Genomic DNA, 16576 nt, shown 5'->3' with positions numbered 1-16576 from the left:
GATGTATTTGATTTATCTCCCTTACACTGCTTTAAATTATGTTTTGTACTAAAGTATTTGTCCATTAATGAGGACAACCTTGTTTTTCCCCCTTTTTTGCCCCTAATTCTTAAACGGTTTGAGCAATAACCCCCCAAAGCAAATCCTAACCATCCCTTTTAGGTATGGAAACTTGTAGTATAATTTCAGAGAGATCCATACACCGTTCCACAGTTATTGTCTGGAAACTAGAAAATGCTTATTTTTGGCCCCTTTTTGGCCCCTAATTCCTTAACTGTTGGTACCATAACCCCCAAAATCAATCCCCACCTTCCTTTTGTGGTATTGAACCTTATGGTAAAATTTCATAGAGATCCATTCACTTTAACTAAAGTTAGAGTGCGAAAACTAATGCGTCTTCGGACGACGACGAAGCCAACGTCTTACCAATATACGACCACAAAAATTTTTTTGCGGTCGTATAAAAATGTCTTCTTTATGACTAATGTACTACATTTGTATGTTTCCAGCCCCCCAAAAAACAATGCAAATTGACCTGAACTTTTGTTGAAAACCAAAATTTGTAATTGAAACAATTTAAGGAAATTAATACTTACATGTAAATTTTCAAAAGACCAATTTGCTAACTAGTCATTATTTTAGCAATGAATCATTGTGATAATGGTCAATGAATCCTTATTTGAAATCTGGAATAGAATTAGGGGCCATAGTAGGGTCTTGTTCAACCTATTCCTTTATACATTGTACAATGCTTCAGTTGACATTAAAAAAAAGTCTGTTAAGCATGATGGAAACTGACCAATAATATGTTTTTTGGTTGAGAATATGAATTAAAATAAAATAGTTAGTATAACTATTTTTATCCATACAAAATGTTGTGATAGTTGATCGGTTATATGAATGAAGTCGTGCGCATTCCATTAACAAGTTGACGCTTATGGACACAATGGTAGATGTTGCTGAACTGTTCATGACATCATTGCCTAATATCTTCCAGTATCAGGTATATAGATATAAAAAAAAAATATGAGACAGTTAGGTAAAAGAGAAAAATACAAATGGAAGATAAACAAATTTACAATATATTACATGTACTCAACATGAATATTCCACTGTACAAGAGAGGCGAAGGATACCAAAGGGACATTCAAACTCATGTCGAAAATAAACTAATAAAGCCATGGCAAAAAAAGAAAAAGACAAACAAAAGTCCACAAAACACAACATAGAAAACCAAAGACTGAGCAACACGAACCCCACTAGTGTTACAAATTGCCCACAATTCTTATACATTTATATTTAATTGACTTTCTTCAGATTTTCATATGAAATTAAATCTTTCTTATAAAATATTCATGTTATACAACCACTGAGTTGATAAAATTCCAATATATCAATGACAATTTCAGTTCCTAGTAATTAACCTTGTAATAGATATTATAGGACCAATGGCTTCTGTATTCCACTAACTCACCTGTGGGTACTCAAAAAAATATTCAAGTGTGCCTTTCTTAGACAGAAAACAAAATCGTGTAAGGAACTCCCATTTCTGAAACAAACAAAAAAAGTAATTTAAAAAAGTTTACTGCAAATTATATATTCACTATAGAGTAAATGTGTATATATAGCAGATCTTTGTTTCTGTCAGATGATTTGGAGCTCGACATATTGTATAGACACCTATCTATGGTTGAAAACAGTAGCCTTCTTGATGACTTTGAGCTTTTTAAGTTAGGTTGCTGTCTGAATGACATATTTCCCACATCTCCTTTCATATTTACAAGGAAGAACAAAATGCATATGTAATACACTGTCTGACATTTTAAAAATATATTATTTTTTTTAGAAATGATGAAATAAACAGCAGAGTGTTGTATCACATACATCACTATAACAATAGATAAATATCTTTGATGGTTATTTTAAAGAGGTTATTATTACCTCTAGTCACTATCAACTTAAAGGTACACAATATGGGATGAAAAACTTCAGAGATTTAATATGTTCTAAATAACCATCATGAAATATAAAGTTGAACATTAAATTGTATATAATATGAATTTAAACATAAATATATTAAACTTGAGTGCAGTCACATTGAAATGTCTTGTCTGTTTTACATATCATGATTGACTTTATGTTGAAGTGCTTTAAGATGCATTTAATAACAAGCACCATATAAACTAAACTTATCAATAACAACAAAATTGTTTATGTAAAAGGGATCAACGTCAGATGAACTCCATCAGATGAACATGTGAATGTACGCCTTACAATCATTCCATACTACAAATATATTTACCCTATTGCTGAAAGTATTTAAGAAACGGACCTAACCAATAAAACTTTACACTGACTTATGAATAGTGAAAATGAGGTCAAGGTAAGATGAACCCTGTAAGGTGAATACATATGTACATGCATGTATGTACACCATTCAACAAATATATTTACAGTACCTTCAAATGTACTGCTTACATGTACATGGTGTATAGTATTTGAAAAACAGACTTAGAAATTACCATTCAACCATGGCAAAGAAGGGCACAGTAAGATAAACCCTGCCAGACAGACATGTGCACCTCATAATCATTCCATACATCATGTACACCAAACATAGTTAACATGTTCCTTATTGTATCCGAATAACAGGCTTAACCATAAAAACTTAACATTGATCAATGGACAATGAAAATGAAACCACAGTCAGATTAATACTGCCAGATGTACATGTACACCTTACAATCATCACATACGTCAAATATAGTTGATCTATTGCTTATAGTATCCCAGAAATGGACTAAACCACCAAAACCTAATATTGTAGACTAGAACATACAAAAAATGTTGTTCATGACTTAAATCTCTATTTGTTGATCTTGTATCAGTTTCTCTTGTTGTACTATCTACTACAGTTTTTGCCGAATTTTTTTTTTAGACTTTTAGGCCAAAGTTAAAAGAAATCAAAGTAAACCAAGTTTTCATGCACTAATATTGTGAAAGTATAAGTTTTTTTTTTTTAAAGTTCTTTAAACAGCACCCTATAATTGGTAATAAATCAATTCTTCTTAACACTGATATGAACTTTTTGTACAAAGGGTACATTTGTAAATAAGTAATTTATTTGTAGGTTAACATAATACCATATTACCATCTATTGTTTACTGAACAAATATCTTATAAGTTCACGATCATGATGATCATGTATGCTTTTTAAATACTAGGGAAAACATCATACATGAACCTATATAGCTATAACTACAAACTTTAAATCTTTACTACTATGATAAATACATGCAGCGTACTAATTTGAAAAATAAATTGTTAAAACATGTACATTAATTATGTATGTCATTTTATTATCATATTCAGTTTATCAGTCTTTTAGAATATACCTTATTGTACTTGTGGTAAAATATATTATGTTTATAACAGTAATATTTTCCTGTACTCAATAAAACTCAGGAATATTTATTATTCATAAATTTTTCAGAGCCCTTTCATCACACTTGCTGACCCACTGAAAGACTAAAAACATATAGTAAAAAAACAGAAAAAAAAACAAAAGCCAAAAGGGTTAACATGAAGTCATTTAAGACTATATAAAAATAAAATAAATGGAGAATCAGATGATGCCCCCTTTTGCAGATAACATTATAAAGGGACATAATTAAATAAAATGCTCCGCTGGGGCGCAGCTTGATACGACCGCAGAGGTCGAACCCTGAACAGTTGGGGCAAGTATGGACACAACATTCAAGCTTGATACAGCACTGAATTTGGATTGTAATTAAATATTTGACACAGCATGTGAGGTTTCTGACACAGAATGAAAGTGGTCTAAGAACTTAAAAATTTTCAATTTACCTATTCATACATGTGATGGACTTTGAAACTCAGATCAGGAGATTGGGAAATTTTGGTCAGGAGATTAGGACTCAGATCAGGAGGTTTTTAATCGACATTAATTTTGTTGTAAATGTAACCGTGTGCTGTAAAAATGGTCTTTTAAAGTGTGTTTTCTTCAACTTTCCATCCAATTTATTATGTTTATAGTACCCTTGTACTTATAAAGTTTCTCCATCTTTATATTCTACATGTTCAATCTAACATTGTTTTTTTCCAGTATGTTCTTTAAATTTTTTACTTCATATTCTATAAAACAATCATTGCAACCAGAACATTTGTTTAGCTATCTGCAAATATGTTTTTTTTGTTTTTTTTTTCTCTTGCAAATAGTTTTTATTTGCAAACTCAGAAAATCATTCTATCTGTAAAATTAGGGTCATAGTTATTATATAAATTTCAATTTAAGCCTTGAAAGGAAGTATAGAATCCTCAAATAATTTTCAAATTATTATTTTTTTATTTGTCCTAAGACATTTAAAATCATTTAATAACCATCCTTTTATGATTATTTGTTCAATTTATATTTTATTTATATTCTTTTAAAAATTTTCATTATTAAAAGGAAAGTAACTTAAAACAGGATAAATCAAGGGAAGTAACCCAATAAATACACAGTTTTTGTTACACAACGGCAGTTAGCCTGAGGTAAAAATCGTTGATTACCAGTATGTTTGACACCCAAGCTGACAAGTGAAGCCATATAATTATGCATGTTAATTGATTTACCGGTAAAATATAACTTCAGGTAATGTCAGTTACACCAGATGCCTGAGATGATATGTTGGGCAGAAATTTTTCATTCATGAAAAATTTCAACACGGGATTTTTTCCTCTTCAACGGGAGGTCGGGAGGAGACCCCTGAAAACGGGATTATTGTACTCCCGTCGGGAGGTTCACATGTATGCCTATTCAAACCATATCATTATTATTTGCTTTTATATATAAATCAGAAATAACCAATTTAAAATGGAAAATGTTAAAGAAAAAAAAGGAAAAAAAAAATCCCCCCCCCCAATTTTTTGAACCCCCTTATGATTCATCACCCCCAAACTCAATCCCAGCTTTCCCTTTGTGGTATGGTACCTTGCAGTACAATTTCAGAGAAATTCATACACTTGAACACAAGTTATTGTCTGGAAACTAGAAAAATGCTTGTTTTTTGGCCCCTTTTTGGCCCCAAATTCCTAAACGTTTAGGGCAATTACCCCCAAACTCAATTCCAGCTTTCCCTTTGTGATATGGAACCTTGCAGTACAATTTCATAAAGATCCATACACTTGAACACAAGTTATTGTCATGAAACTAGAAAAATGCTTGTTTTTTGCCCCATTTTGGCCCCTAATTCCTAAAATTTGGAGGAAATTACCCCAAAAATCAATCCCAGTATTCCCTTTGTGATATGGAACCTTGTAGTACAATTTCATAAAGATCCATACAATTACAAACAAGTTATTGTCATGAAACTAGAAAAATGCTTGTTTTTTGCCCCTTTTTGGCCCCTAATTCCTAAAATTTGGAGGCAATTACCCCCAAAATCAATCCCAGCATTCCCTTTGTGATATGGAACCTTGTGGTACAATGTCAGAGAGATCCATACACTTACACACAAGTTATGTCTGGAAGTTACAAAAATGCTTATTTTTGGCCCCTTTTGGCCCCTAATTCCTTAACTGTTAGTACCATAACCCCCAAAATCAATCCCCACCTTCCTTTTGTGGTATTGAACCTTATGGTAAAATTTCATTGAGATCCATTCACTTAAACTAAAGTTAGAGTGCGAAAACTAATGTGTATTCGGACGACGACGACGACGACGACGACGCCAACGTCATACCAATATACGACCACAAAAATTTTTTTGCGGTCGTATAAAAACTGTAAAAGTGACCCCACCCAAATACGAACTTGATATGTGTTTTATGATGATAAACATTGTGTATTAGTTTCATAACATTTGGTTGAGGCAAACTAAAGTTAAAGAACAGAGACCAATTTCGGACTATGTACGGCAAACAGACCACGTACGTACAGACATGGGTAACACTTAAGGTGTAATACCACCATTGATTTTCCCCTATTAGTCTTTGTTAAATTTGCACTTTTCAAAAAATTGTGCAGAATTTATCTTTGTTTCAAATAAAGAAATACTTGGCATGAGTAAAGTTTTATCCTGTCCAGTACTATAGAAAAAATTTCACATAACATTTCATTGCATATAAGAAAATAACCATCACTGGAAGTTAACCAATCAAATTTTCCCCCTTTTTTAACCTGTGTACAAGCTTTAGTAACCATGTAACCTCAAGTTTCCAAAATATTCTATAGAAACCCCAAATAAAGAAATAATGGTGCTTTGAAATACCCAAGATATATGTTTATGACTCAGAAATGTTTTACTGCAATGAAATGTAGGATCAATTACCTACAACTGTCAAATTCAAGGGAATATTTTTTTTCTACCTATTTTCGTATGCAACCGGATGTGACGTACTATGATTTGGTGGTATTACACCTAAAGAAGACTTTTTTGTTAAATAAACTGAATGTGACTTTTTTCCTTTGTAATACTGGTTATTTCAAGCATTCCTGTCAAGTTTTGTCATAATCAGTTCAATATTTTGAGAAAAATCTAGTATAATGTAAGACGACATCTACAGCGATTCGAGCAAAATTTCTTCGAAAAAATTCAAACCAAGCCGCATCATGATAGAATATAGTGTGGACCAATAAATGATCAAATATTTATCTCATCTGCCTACAAACAGTTGAATATGATACAAAAGATGACTTTAGGATGATAAATACTACTAATGGACCTCTTTGTCTTCCTTATAAGGTCTCTTTTGGTCCATTTATACCTCTCATTTCCTCAAAATTTCTACTTTTTAGGCCAATAAATAAAAATTTTGGGGTAACTTTTACTCATTTATGATATAAATGTTATTATAAATGATTAATTGAAGTATTCAAGCTGAATGAACTATCCGTATAAAAGTTTACTGTCTCCAAGGAGGTTTCAATAAGTCCTTACGTAAAACTTAAATTTACGCCGCGTTCCAGAGAGGGACATAAAAAACTTCTCTTTTGGTGAATAATTTGTTGTTACTGCTTTGAAAATAATTTCATTTACTTAAAACTATATATTTATTAAAGTATTTCTTAGGAAAAATTTTCTAGTATAGCAGAATATAAGAAATAAGGAGAAAAAGCTCCCCAAGACTCTAAGTATGGCTTGTTCTGTCAACTAATATTCATGGTAAAGTCCTATTTCAAGGAAATTTTTTCATAAAATGTATTTTGGAGACTCAATCCACTCAGAATATTTCATTATTTGTAATATTTCACTTAAATAGCAAAAAATTTTAACACATGAGAGTACTCACAAGGTCAAAGGTGCATGTACAGCTTCCCATATTAGGTGTAATACCACCATTGATTTTCCCCTATTAGTCTTTGTTAAATTTGCACTCTTCAAAAAATTGTGCAGAATTTATCTTTGTTTCAAATAAAGAAATACTTGGCATGAGTAAAGTTTTATCCTGTCCAGTACTATAGAAAAAATTTCACATAACATTTCATTGCATATAAGAAAATAACCATCACTGGAAGTTAACCAATCAAATTTTCCCCCTTTTTTAACCTGTGTACAAGCTTTAGTAACCATGTAACCTCAAGTTTCCAAAATATTCTATAGAAACCCCAAATAAAGAAATAATGGTGCTTTGAAATACCCAAGATATATGTTTATGACTCAGAAATGTTTTACTGCAATGAAATGTAGGATCAATTACCTACAACTGTCAAATTCAAGGGAATATTTTTTTTCGACCTATTTTCGTATGCAACCGGATGTGACGTACTATGATTTGGTGGTATTACACCTTAATGCCCCTTCGTCTTGCGGCGGGGACATAAAAAATGTATTAATGACTTGATTTATTAACTATCTAAGGTTGAGAATTAAAATTTAAATTAATTCCATTGCTGCATTTAATTTTTTTTTTAAATAATGTACCTTTAAAAAAAACTGTTAAAATTCCGTTTGTAATAACAATGATAGGCTGTCATGACTGCCTGTCAACACTTGAAGAGCTAATTATTTACATTTGTACATTTTGTGATACTGCCTACTTATTGACCCGGATTTATTGTCCTAAAATACTGTTTGAACAAAACAAGTTATTTAATCTGTACAAATGTTAAAACAGAATAAGTTGTCAATGTGGCATTGGACAATTGAAATTGTACTTCTTCCTCTTTTATATGTTGTCAATGTAAAAATATCTTGAAAATGAATAAATATTGAAATTACATCCTTTTTATGTTCTTTTTAATTTAAAGAGATAACTTTTGTTTGATAGCGATTTGACTTCGCTATGAAGTCAGTTGGCTGGCGAGATTTAGCAATTTTCAAAATTATTTGGCCACTTAAATCGTCATTTCGCCGGCAAGATTATGGCCTGTTCAGGATGACTTAAAAGTTTCAGTCCTAATTTTACAGTCAAAATCATTCATACTAGATTCTTGGCATCAACTAACTTGTATTGACGGTTTCATCTCATTTAACTCATGAAGTTTCTTACCCTTTTTTTCTAAAAACGTTGAAGAAAGATTTATGGAATGCAACAGTTTAAAATCAATATAATTTTAATGACTAAAAACTGTAAATTTCTCAGAAATCAGCAATGCTACTTTCAAGTTTGAAGACGAAATAAAAATGGAAAGTTTCAAGTCAATATACTAAATTATGATCATCATTCTAGATTCATTTTAAGGGATTCATTCTATTTATCAAATGGCAGGAAATCATCTTATTTTTAATATATAATACCTGTAAAAATGTTTGACTATATAAAACTAATAAAAGTTTCACTCATTTAAATTGGCTTTTTGCTTTTTACGATTTATAAGTGTCTAATCTGGTGAAGACAATTTCACACATGGGTATTATATAGAGTAAATAAAATAAAATAAGACTTCATAAAAAATTATGGTTTTCTATGTAAATCTAATAAAAGTTTTAATATTTATATCAAAATTGTCGATTGTCTTTGCTGAAAAGTTATTTAAATGTGAAGTAAGTTGTCATGGAATAGAATTCTTTATTATATTAGTCTTTAGCTTGATCACTACTGTCGGATGTGAAACATGCAAGTAAAAAATTATTAGCATCATTAGCCAGTATCTGCCATAGGCATAAACATGGAAATATTAACCCTCAGGATTATCATACTTTTCTAAAGTTTTATTATCATAAAAGCATTTCAAAACAATATTAATGCCAAATGGTGATTAAGACACCCAATCTCAATAAAAAGACCGGAATTATTTCTGTAAAAAAAAAATTCTTCATCTAAAACCCCAATCTTTATAGAACTGGTAGACTTTTCTATAATTTTGATATAATTTGTTCCAAAAGTACATTTGTAGTACACAACACTATAAAAATCTTTAGAGAAGATGCAGTTTGGATTTCAATAATTTACATTTATTGTCAAAAAGAATGGCACTACGAAATAACTACACCTTGACCTAAGAGATATATTCAGTAATATCGAATCTGTACATGTACTTTGGTAACATCCCTGAATCGTCAATTGATCAAACAGAATGAAATGTCAGGATTAACCCCTTTATTTGATATAATTAATGCTGTAAAAATGTCTCATTTTGGCATTACAAAATGTAAATGGTCAAAGGCTTATTATATATCAAATTTTATTAATCATTTGTGAACTGTGAATCTAGAGAAAAGTAGATTGTTGCAGAAAAGGTGAGCGAAATGTGTTGAATGAAAGGCCTTGGTGGAAAGACCTGTTAAAAACAAGTTAAATGTCAGGAAAAATGTAAACCAAAATTTAAGTCCATATAAATACTTCACTAAATCTGTATAAAAAACACTTTAAAACATTTGATTAGTTCTATTGCATTCAGACTTCTTCAATGTATCATGACATCTTAGCACCACAGATTAGAAATGAGCAAAAACAAACTAAATTTCTATTTCCAATAGCTTCTGTATGCATTTTTATGTGTAAATTAAATGTATGTGTCAGACCCAAAATAATTTCCAGTCTTACAGGTCCCAAGACCATTTTATACTCATGTGGTACAAAATGTATGCTATTTCTAACGTCTTTCACCTTAAAGTACATTAAATATATATGGAAAGATAATTTATAACAAAAAAACTTCACAAATTTAATTCAAAGTGGAACAAATTATATTCTGGACATTAGACTACAGATTTGGGACAACCCCCAAAATGGGAAACTATTCCCAAAATGAGTAACAATTCCTCAAATAAGCAATTATTTGATAGTGCTAAAAACAAAATTTTCTAAGCTGGGTCTTTTTGCTTAAAATGGCACAATCTTATAGAAAATGGAACAACTTCTTCCAAAGAACCATATTTTTATTTTTGGTTTTAACAAAGTGAGTACAGTAGACTTGAAAATTGTAAATCTTTGGAAGTTCTAATACCAAGACCCCGTTCACACTATCATTTTTTTAATCGATCTAAATAAAACCAGTTAGCGTTCACATTATCTTTAATCCTATATATAACTATCTCTATCGTTTTAATCTGAACCACTGTGTTCACACTGCAATTAAAAATGCAATCAATATGACCTAATTACCCATGAAATTGTAAACACTGTGTATAAATAGAAATATTTAATCAAATTAATGTGTTGATACACATGCTTGTTAAAAAATAATGTATGAAGTTATTGGTTCACCTGAATTACAAGTTCAAATGTTGATACCGCTGTTCGTATAGTTTTCATTAATTTTCAGCCCTTTTTATGGTGGTCATTCATTTTGTAATAAATTGAATGTGTAATTTTGCCGCCATTCATGCACACAAATTAATTTCGATTCAATCGTACCAGTTAAAATCGATCTCTGCGTTCACATTTAACGTTAGATCGGTTCACTTTAGATCGATTCAAACTAAACTACATCTTTTGGTGTTTTAGTTTAGACCTATTAAAGATCGATTCAATGCATTCACATTGGGCTAAGTATTAAATCAATCTAAAGTGAACCGATCTAGTTTAAATTGATCTAAATGTTCAAGTGTGAAAGGGGTCTAAGACAGTGCAAAAAAAAGTTACTTCAGTAAATCAAATCAAGGCTATTTCATCTTTTGGAAACATAATGCTACATTTTTCTTGAATATGTGCCATTTCAAGTATAAAATGTTTATTAAAAACAAAATTCAACAACAGAAAAGTATCCCTCATTTGAGGGATAGTTACTCATTTTAGGAACTATTCCATTTGGTGGTTTGTCTCCAACCTGTATGTGACCCCTTCATTTGAAAATCTCTATTTTCAGACACAGGCTCAAATACATTTGACTTCTGAATAATTTGTCCCAATACATGCAAAAGTACATTTTTTGTACATTGCTAAAAAAAAATTGGACATAGGATAATTAATTTGAAAAGACAAAACATTATACATGTACAGAGGCGAATTTATATTTTAGTGGGGCCCCTTTTTCAAAATCCTGGATCCACACCTGATGTATGATTACAATGAACATATAGCATGTATAGAAACTGTGAGAAGTTACTTCATATTTAAGATTTGTTTATTTCTTGATAATTTCTGTATCATGGCACAGATATCATATGACAACTAGTATATTATGTATAAATGATTATGTCATATTCAGAATTTAAAAGAAATACTCAATTAAATGTCTGCATATCCATATTTCATTATTTGTATTGTAATGTTCTACTAATACCTCGTAAGACATATGAGCCAGAGGGAAGGGTTGAATCAAAAACAACAACAAAAACATTGTGTATGAGTCCATATCATTTGAAAAAAAATCAAATGTGTAGGATATTTTACATCAAAACACCTTTTTTTCGATAATCCCCTTGGCCTTGTACATGTACATGTCGTACACACAAACATTCGGACGTTCGCTGTAACAGTCATTGAGAACACTATATAGATATCTCACCTCTGCTGTAACAAGATTTCCTTCTACACGTTTTCCATGTGAAAATTCTAAACATATTGATGATAAAGTCAAAATAAAAACAACAACAAAGTGGCACATAATCTCAGCAAATTCGCAGAAAAATGTGACTTCCGGCCAGCAGAGATTACATCATGTGACCGAGTTGCTATGTAACAACGTAAATTTATCAAACCGCGGGAACATTAAAACAGGTGGTTCTTGTTATATATGGTCATATATGGGATCATATATTAATATATATTAAATCTGAGAATTTCTATACACAAAATATGCTCAAAATAAGAATGCAATTACGTTGCAAGACAGGAAAGATCGAAATTTAAAATATGAAAACTATTCAGTTACCTTTTTATCGGAGATAAAATTAAACTTGCAGACAAGTATAAATACTTGTAAATTTGCGAAAACAATGGCCTTTTACCACCCTTTTATATTGGACTATTATACAAAAATAGTCCCGGCTTTTGCTAATCCTTAATTTTAAGGCAGTTGCCATTTTGTCGGCGCCTGAAAAATAGAAATTTGATATTTTGCCGGGTTTGATTAAAATATCTTAATTAACTTTAAATAAATAAAACCGGTAAAATGGCTATTTTGCTAGGGCCGGCAATATAGTGAATTTGCTAGTTTGCCGGTTCTTTTTAAAGCGTCAATTTAATATTTACTTTTTGAAAAGTACTACGAAAATGTGCATTGTCAACACAAAAGAAGAATCAAATTATAACTCATGTAGTTAAATAAGATAACAGTAGACTAACAATATTTGAGATACATATAATCATTTAAAAACATTTATTAGTCCAAATGAAAATAAGAATTTGTAAAAAGAAATAAAAGTAAAAATATTGAATATTCATTTGAAGCAATGAAATCATATCAAAATATGTAGTTGAAATTACTTTAAAAATCAGTCACAGTCTGATGTTTAATGTATGCATAGAGCTCTGATGTATGCATAAGAATAAAATCTCAAAATTTTGAACTGTATGTTGTAAAAAATAAAAGTTAAAAATCTCATTGCATATAAATTTCATAAAACATTATACAATCTAGCAAAATCAATCACATAGCTTCAAAATCAAAAATGTTTAAATAAAATTTGCTTTTGAAATAATAATAAGTTCTTTGATTGCATATCTTTAAACAATATCCTTTTTACTGGCAAAAATGGCTTCCGTATACATAGAATATTTTCTATTTTGCCGGCGCAGGCAAAATATCCACTGCTTACTTTTAAAGTAGATGTGACATGATTTTTATTCAGCCAAAATGTTTTTATTTAAGAATTGAATGCTTCTTTTTGTAAATTTATTGGGGTGTAAAAGCGTTGACCGAAGTACATTTTGTATGAAGCGCGGAAGTGCTTCATTCTAAAAATGTCCGCACGGCCAACGCTTTTACGACCCTATACAATTACTAAAAGAAGCATTCAATACTTATAATTACATTTTTTTGCTAGGATCATGAAAACACGTTTTCTATTAAGTTTTTCTTTTATTTACCTATGCACGTTATTGTGGAAGCTCGTGTCATCATGAATGTTGCATTTAATTTTGAAATGAAGGTTGATTTCAGAACGATGCGAGATTGCTGTTCGCCAATCAAAATAACATATTACAATGAAACATACATGTAATATAATTATTCATACATATCTACCCCCAGAAATACATTGATATCAATACAAGTGTCAATTAAATGGTTAAAATATGTATTTAAATGTATCGACCTATCGGCTTACTTTTGACATGTGTATGTAAGCCTTAAACCTATGCCCAGCCCAGGGTCGGGGGGTTGGGGGGATTCTCAACATGGGATTTTGGGTACAGACGTGCAGATGGGAATTCAAAAACACCTCTCATTCATATATAATGAAGTCTTGTCAGAAAACGGCGCGACCCATAAATCATCAAATATTTCATAGCAAAATCATTACTCAGATAGTTCTCAATTATCCCCTATACAATTTTGACATCTTAATTCTATTTGAAACGATAAAACAGTATGTTGTACAAAAATCTAATCGAAAGATGAAAATTACTGACCCACTGCTAGCGGTTCAACGAGGATGAAGCAAACATGAGAATGAAGAGGCCGAAGCGAGAGTCAGGCGGAGAGTACGAAAGGAAGGGGGATATAGAACATGGAAAAGAGTAAACAATAGCGATATGCTGGTAAAAATTTTGACCGATTCCCATTTGGGAGTAAGGGGGAGGGAATTTGGAATCATGGACCCCCTGCCAAGTTCACCCCCTCTACATAGGTCTTATACAGTTTCTCGCACGTTTTTTTTTTTTTTTTTTTTTTGGGGGGGGGGGGGGGGTTGTTTAATAAGTAAAAAGTTTTTTTTATTAGAATTGTTATTGGCTTTGAACTAGCTTTCAGTAAATGCGAGTCTCTCAGATCTTTACTGTGCGTCTTTCGTGTTTTTGTTAGTTGTTTATGTGTTTTCTATCGACCCTTTCCAACTGATTTGTATAGTCTGTTCTTATGTTGAGCTGTCACAAAACGGCCCCAAATAAGGGAAAGCTTGAGCGCTGTGCCCTCGACGCAATCTATATGTACCTGTCTCAAGTCACGACACTTTATCAAAAAAAGAATATGGATTTGAATTTAAAAGGGGACAAAAATTTAAGTGTCATGACGACACGGGACACCGACCTGAGGAAAGGAAAAATGTTTGAATCTTGACAAAGGGCACCGATTTAAGTGTCATGACGTCACGGGACACAGATCTGTGGAAAGGACACAGATTTGAGGCTGCACATAGATTTTACTCTCTTCATGTATATGGGTCCTAATTTCACAAGACTTCAATATTTGCATTGTGGTGATTTTGAAATCTAAGCTGAAATGTCCGTGTCCACATCGGATATGTTTAAAGGGCAATGCACAGTACATGAATGATGTAGTGTGCCCGGGCATGTAACCTTGCAGGTCAGTATTTTTTGTCGATCGTTAAGGATACGATCTACTTACCATGCAGTCACATCAATATTATTTTATTGTACTTTTAAATGTGTGACAACTTTACTACAGACATTCCCCATCGTATAACCAAGGGTTATACAGTGGCATACACCACAATGTGTATAATATACTTCGTCTGAAATAAACCCCAACAATATGTTAGAACTGCAAAGTGGTACCACGTGTATGTGACACTTAAAGTCATTTAACTGAAAACACAACTTGATAGATTACTAGATTGGATAGATTATAATATATTGGGTATTTGCATTCAATAAACCAAAATCGTGACTTAAATCACGTCACATACAGTAACCTATGCATTTACCCAAGTATTTGAACTTGTGATAAGAAAATACATATAAAACAGGATTTGAATTAAAAGTTCAAACCATTCTTATATCTTGATCACCAACAAATAATTTATTATATATGGCTCTTATCTGCATGTAAATCTTATTTTGTAACATACATAAAAGGATTTGTCGTGTAGTCGTGTATCAATGAGGAAGAAATCCGTACATCCTAAAATAGAGACATCTGTAGTATTCAAAAATACATGTTCTCAATGATAAGCAAGTATCTTAACCAATGACAAGGTCTAAATCGCACCGAGCCTAAAAAAGTTATAGATATATCCAACAGAGACTACTACCTACATTCTGCCATCGATCCCAAATTTCGTATGACCCCTTATAATCATTAAACAATAATTAATTAGAGATTTCGGACTTGGGGCAAACAGTTGAATTCACATAATTCTGCTTAGACGAAAATAAAACCAGGCGCAATGGATATAGTAACAATAGCATATTAAGATCTTCTGTTATGGTAATACTGTATATAAAAAAAACTTCTTAAACTATTGAGATTGAAGAATGAGAAAAATATAGAATTGGGTTAACACAAGTAAGTGTATATAGAATTATATTCTCACGTAATAAATAAATTCGTGACGGTACGATGATTTAATTGATCGTGATCAAACTCTACATTACGTGACCCTAATTTAAAATAAAGTTTTTCTTTAAGTAAACAAAAATGATTCGATATATTATATAATGGGTTTTTATTCTATTCAAACACAACTAATAGACAGCATATTTATACCGTTTATGTCATTCTTAAGAATGTTATTCAATAAAAGATATTGAGAGGCTTAAATAACTCGTTATGAATTTATGGCGATATATAATAGAATGTTACTATATGTAGCTAATCACTCAACGTAGTAGGATTTTCAATGATAAAAAATCTTTTTGTTCTCACAAGGAACTAACTTCATTCTGAAAACTTTACAACGTGACGAAAAGATTTAAAAATAATTATTTGTATAATTAACCGTTACAAAACAAAGAATAAATTATCATATGATTAGGAAATGAAAAAATGGCAAACTTATATTTAACAAGCATTCTGAGAGTATTACATGGCAATACATAGTCCCATACCAGGTAAAAATTCATTATACTGGAACAAAATGCTAACTTGTTCTATAACTTGTCATGGTGTAAACAAAAAGAAAATATCATCTCAATATCTTCAAGCATGACTAAAAACAGTGTTGAAAACTGATTATATGAGTGAATTTTTGAAGTCCAAGGACCATAACTCTGCACAAAATTATTAGACCGAAACAAAAATTTGAACTTGATCTGTAACTTGTCATGATAAAACTATATACCAATT

At 31.2% G+C, this 16576-nt stretch overlaps 1 protein-coding gene across 1 annotated transcript in view; it reads right to left on the bottom strand.

Moving 5' to 3' along the window:
- The window catches only part of LOC127700306 (transmembrane protein 145-like), a 40496-nt gene extending 28459 nt beyond the window's left edge, over positions 1 to 12037 (bottom strand). The window contains exons 1-2 of the mRNA XM_052203718.1: positions 11897 to 12037; positions 1475 to 1549 (exon numbers count right to left, since the gene is read on the bottom strand). Of these exons, the coding sequence (XP_052059678.1) occupies positions 1475 to 1549; positions 11897 to 11995 (174 nt within the window). The 5' untranslated portion in view covers positions 11996 to 12037. The remainder of the gene's footprint in view (positions 1 to 1474; positions 1550 to 11896) is intronic.
- Positions 12038 to 16576: the final 4539 nt, after the last annotated feature.

The sequence above is a fragment of the Mytilus californianus genome, unplaced genomic scaffold, assembly GCF_021869535.1.
Source record: "Mytilus californianus isolate M0D057914Y unplaced genomic scaffold, xbMytCali1.0.p SCAF_5, whole genome shotgun sequence".
NCBI lineage: Eukaryota > Metazoa > Mollusca > Bivalvia > Mytilida > Mytilidae > Mytilus > Mytilus californianus.
Note: the sequence above shows the minus strand (reverse complement) of the source record. Positions and strands in the feature narration are given on the sequence as shown.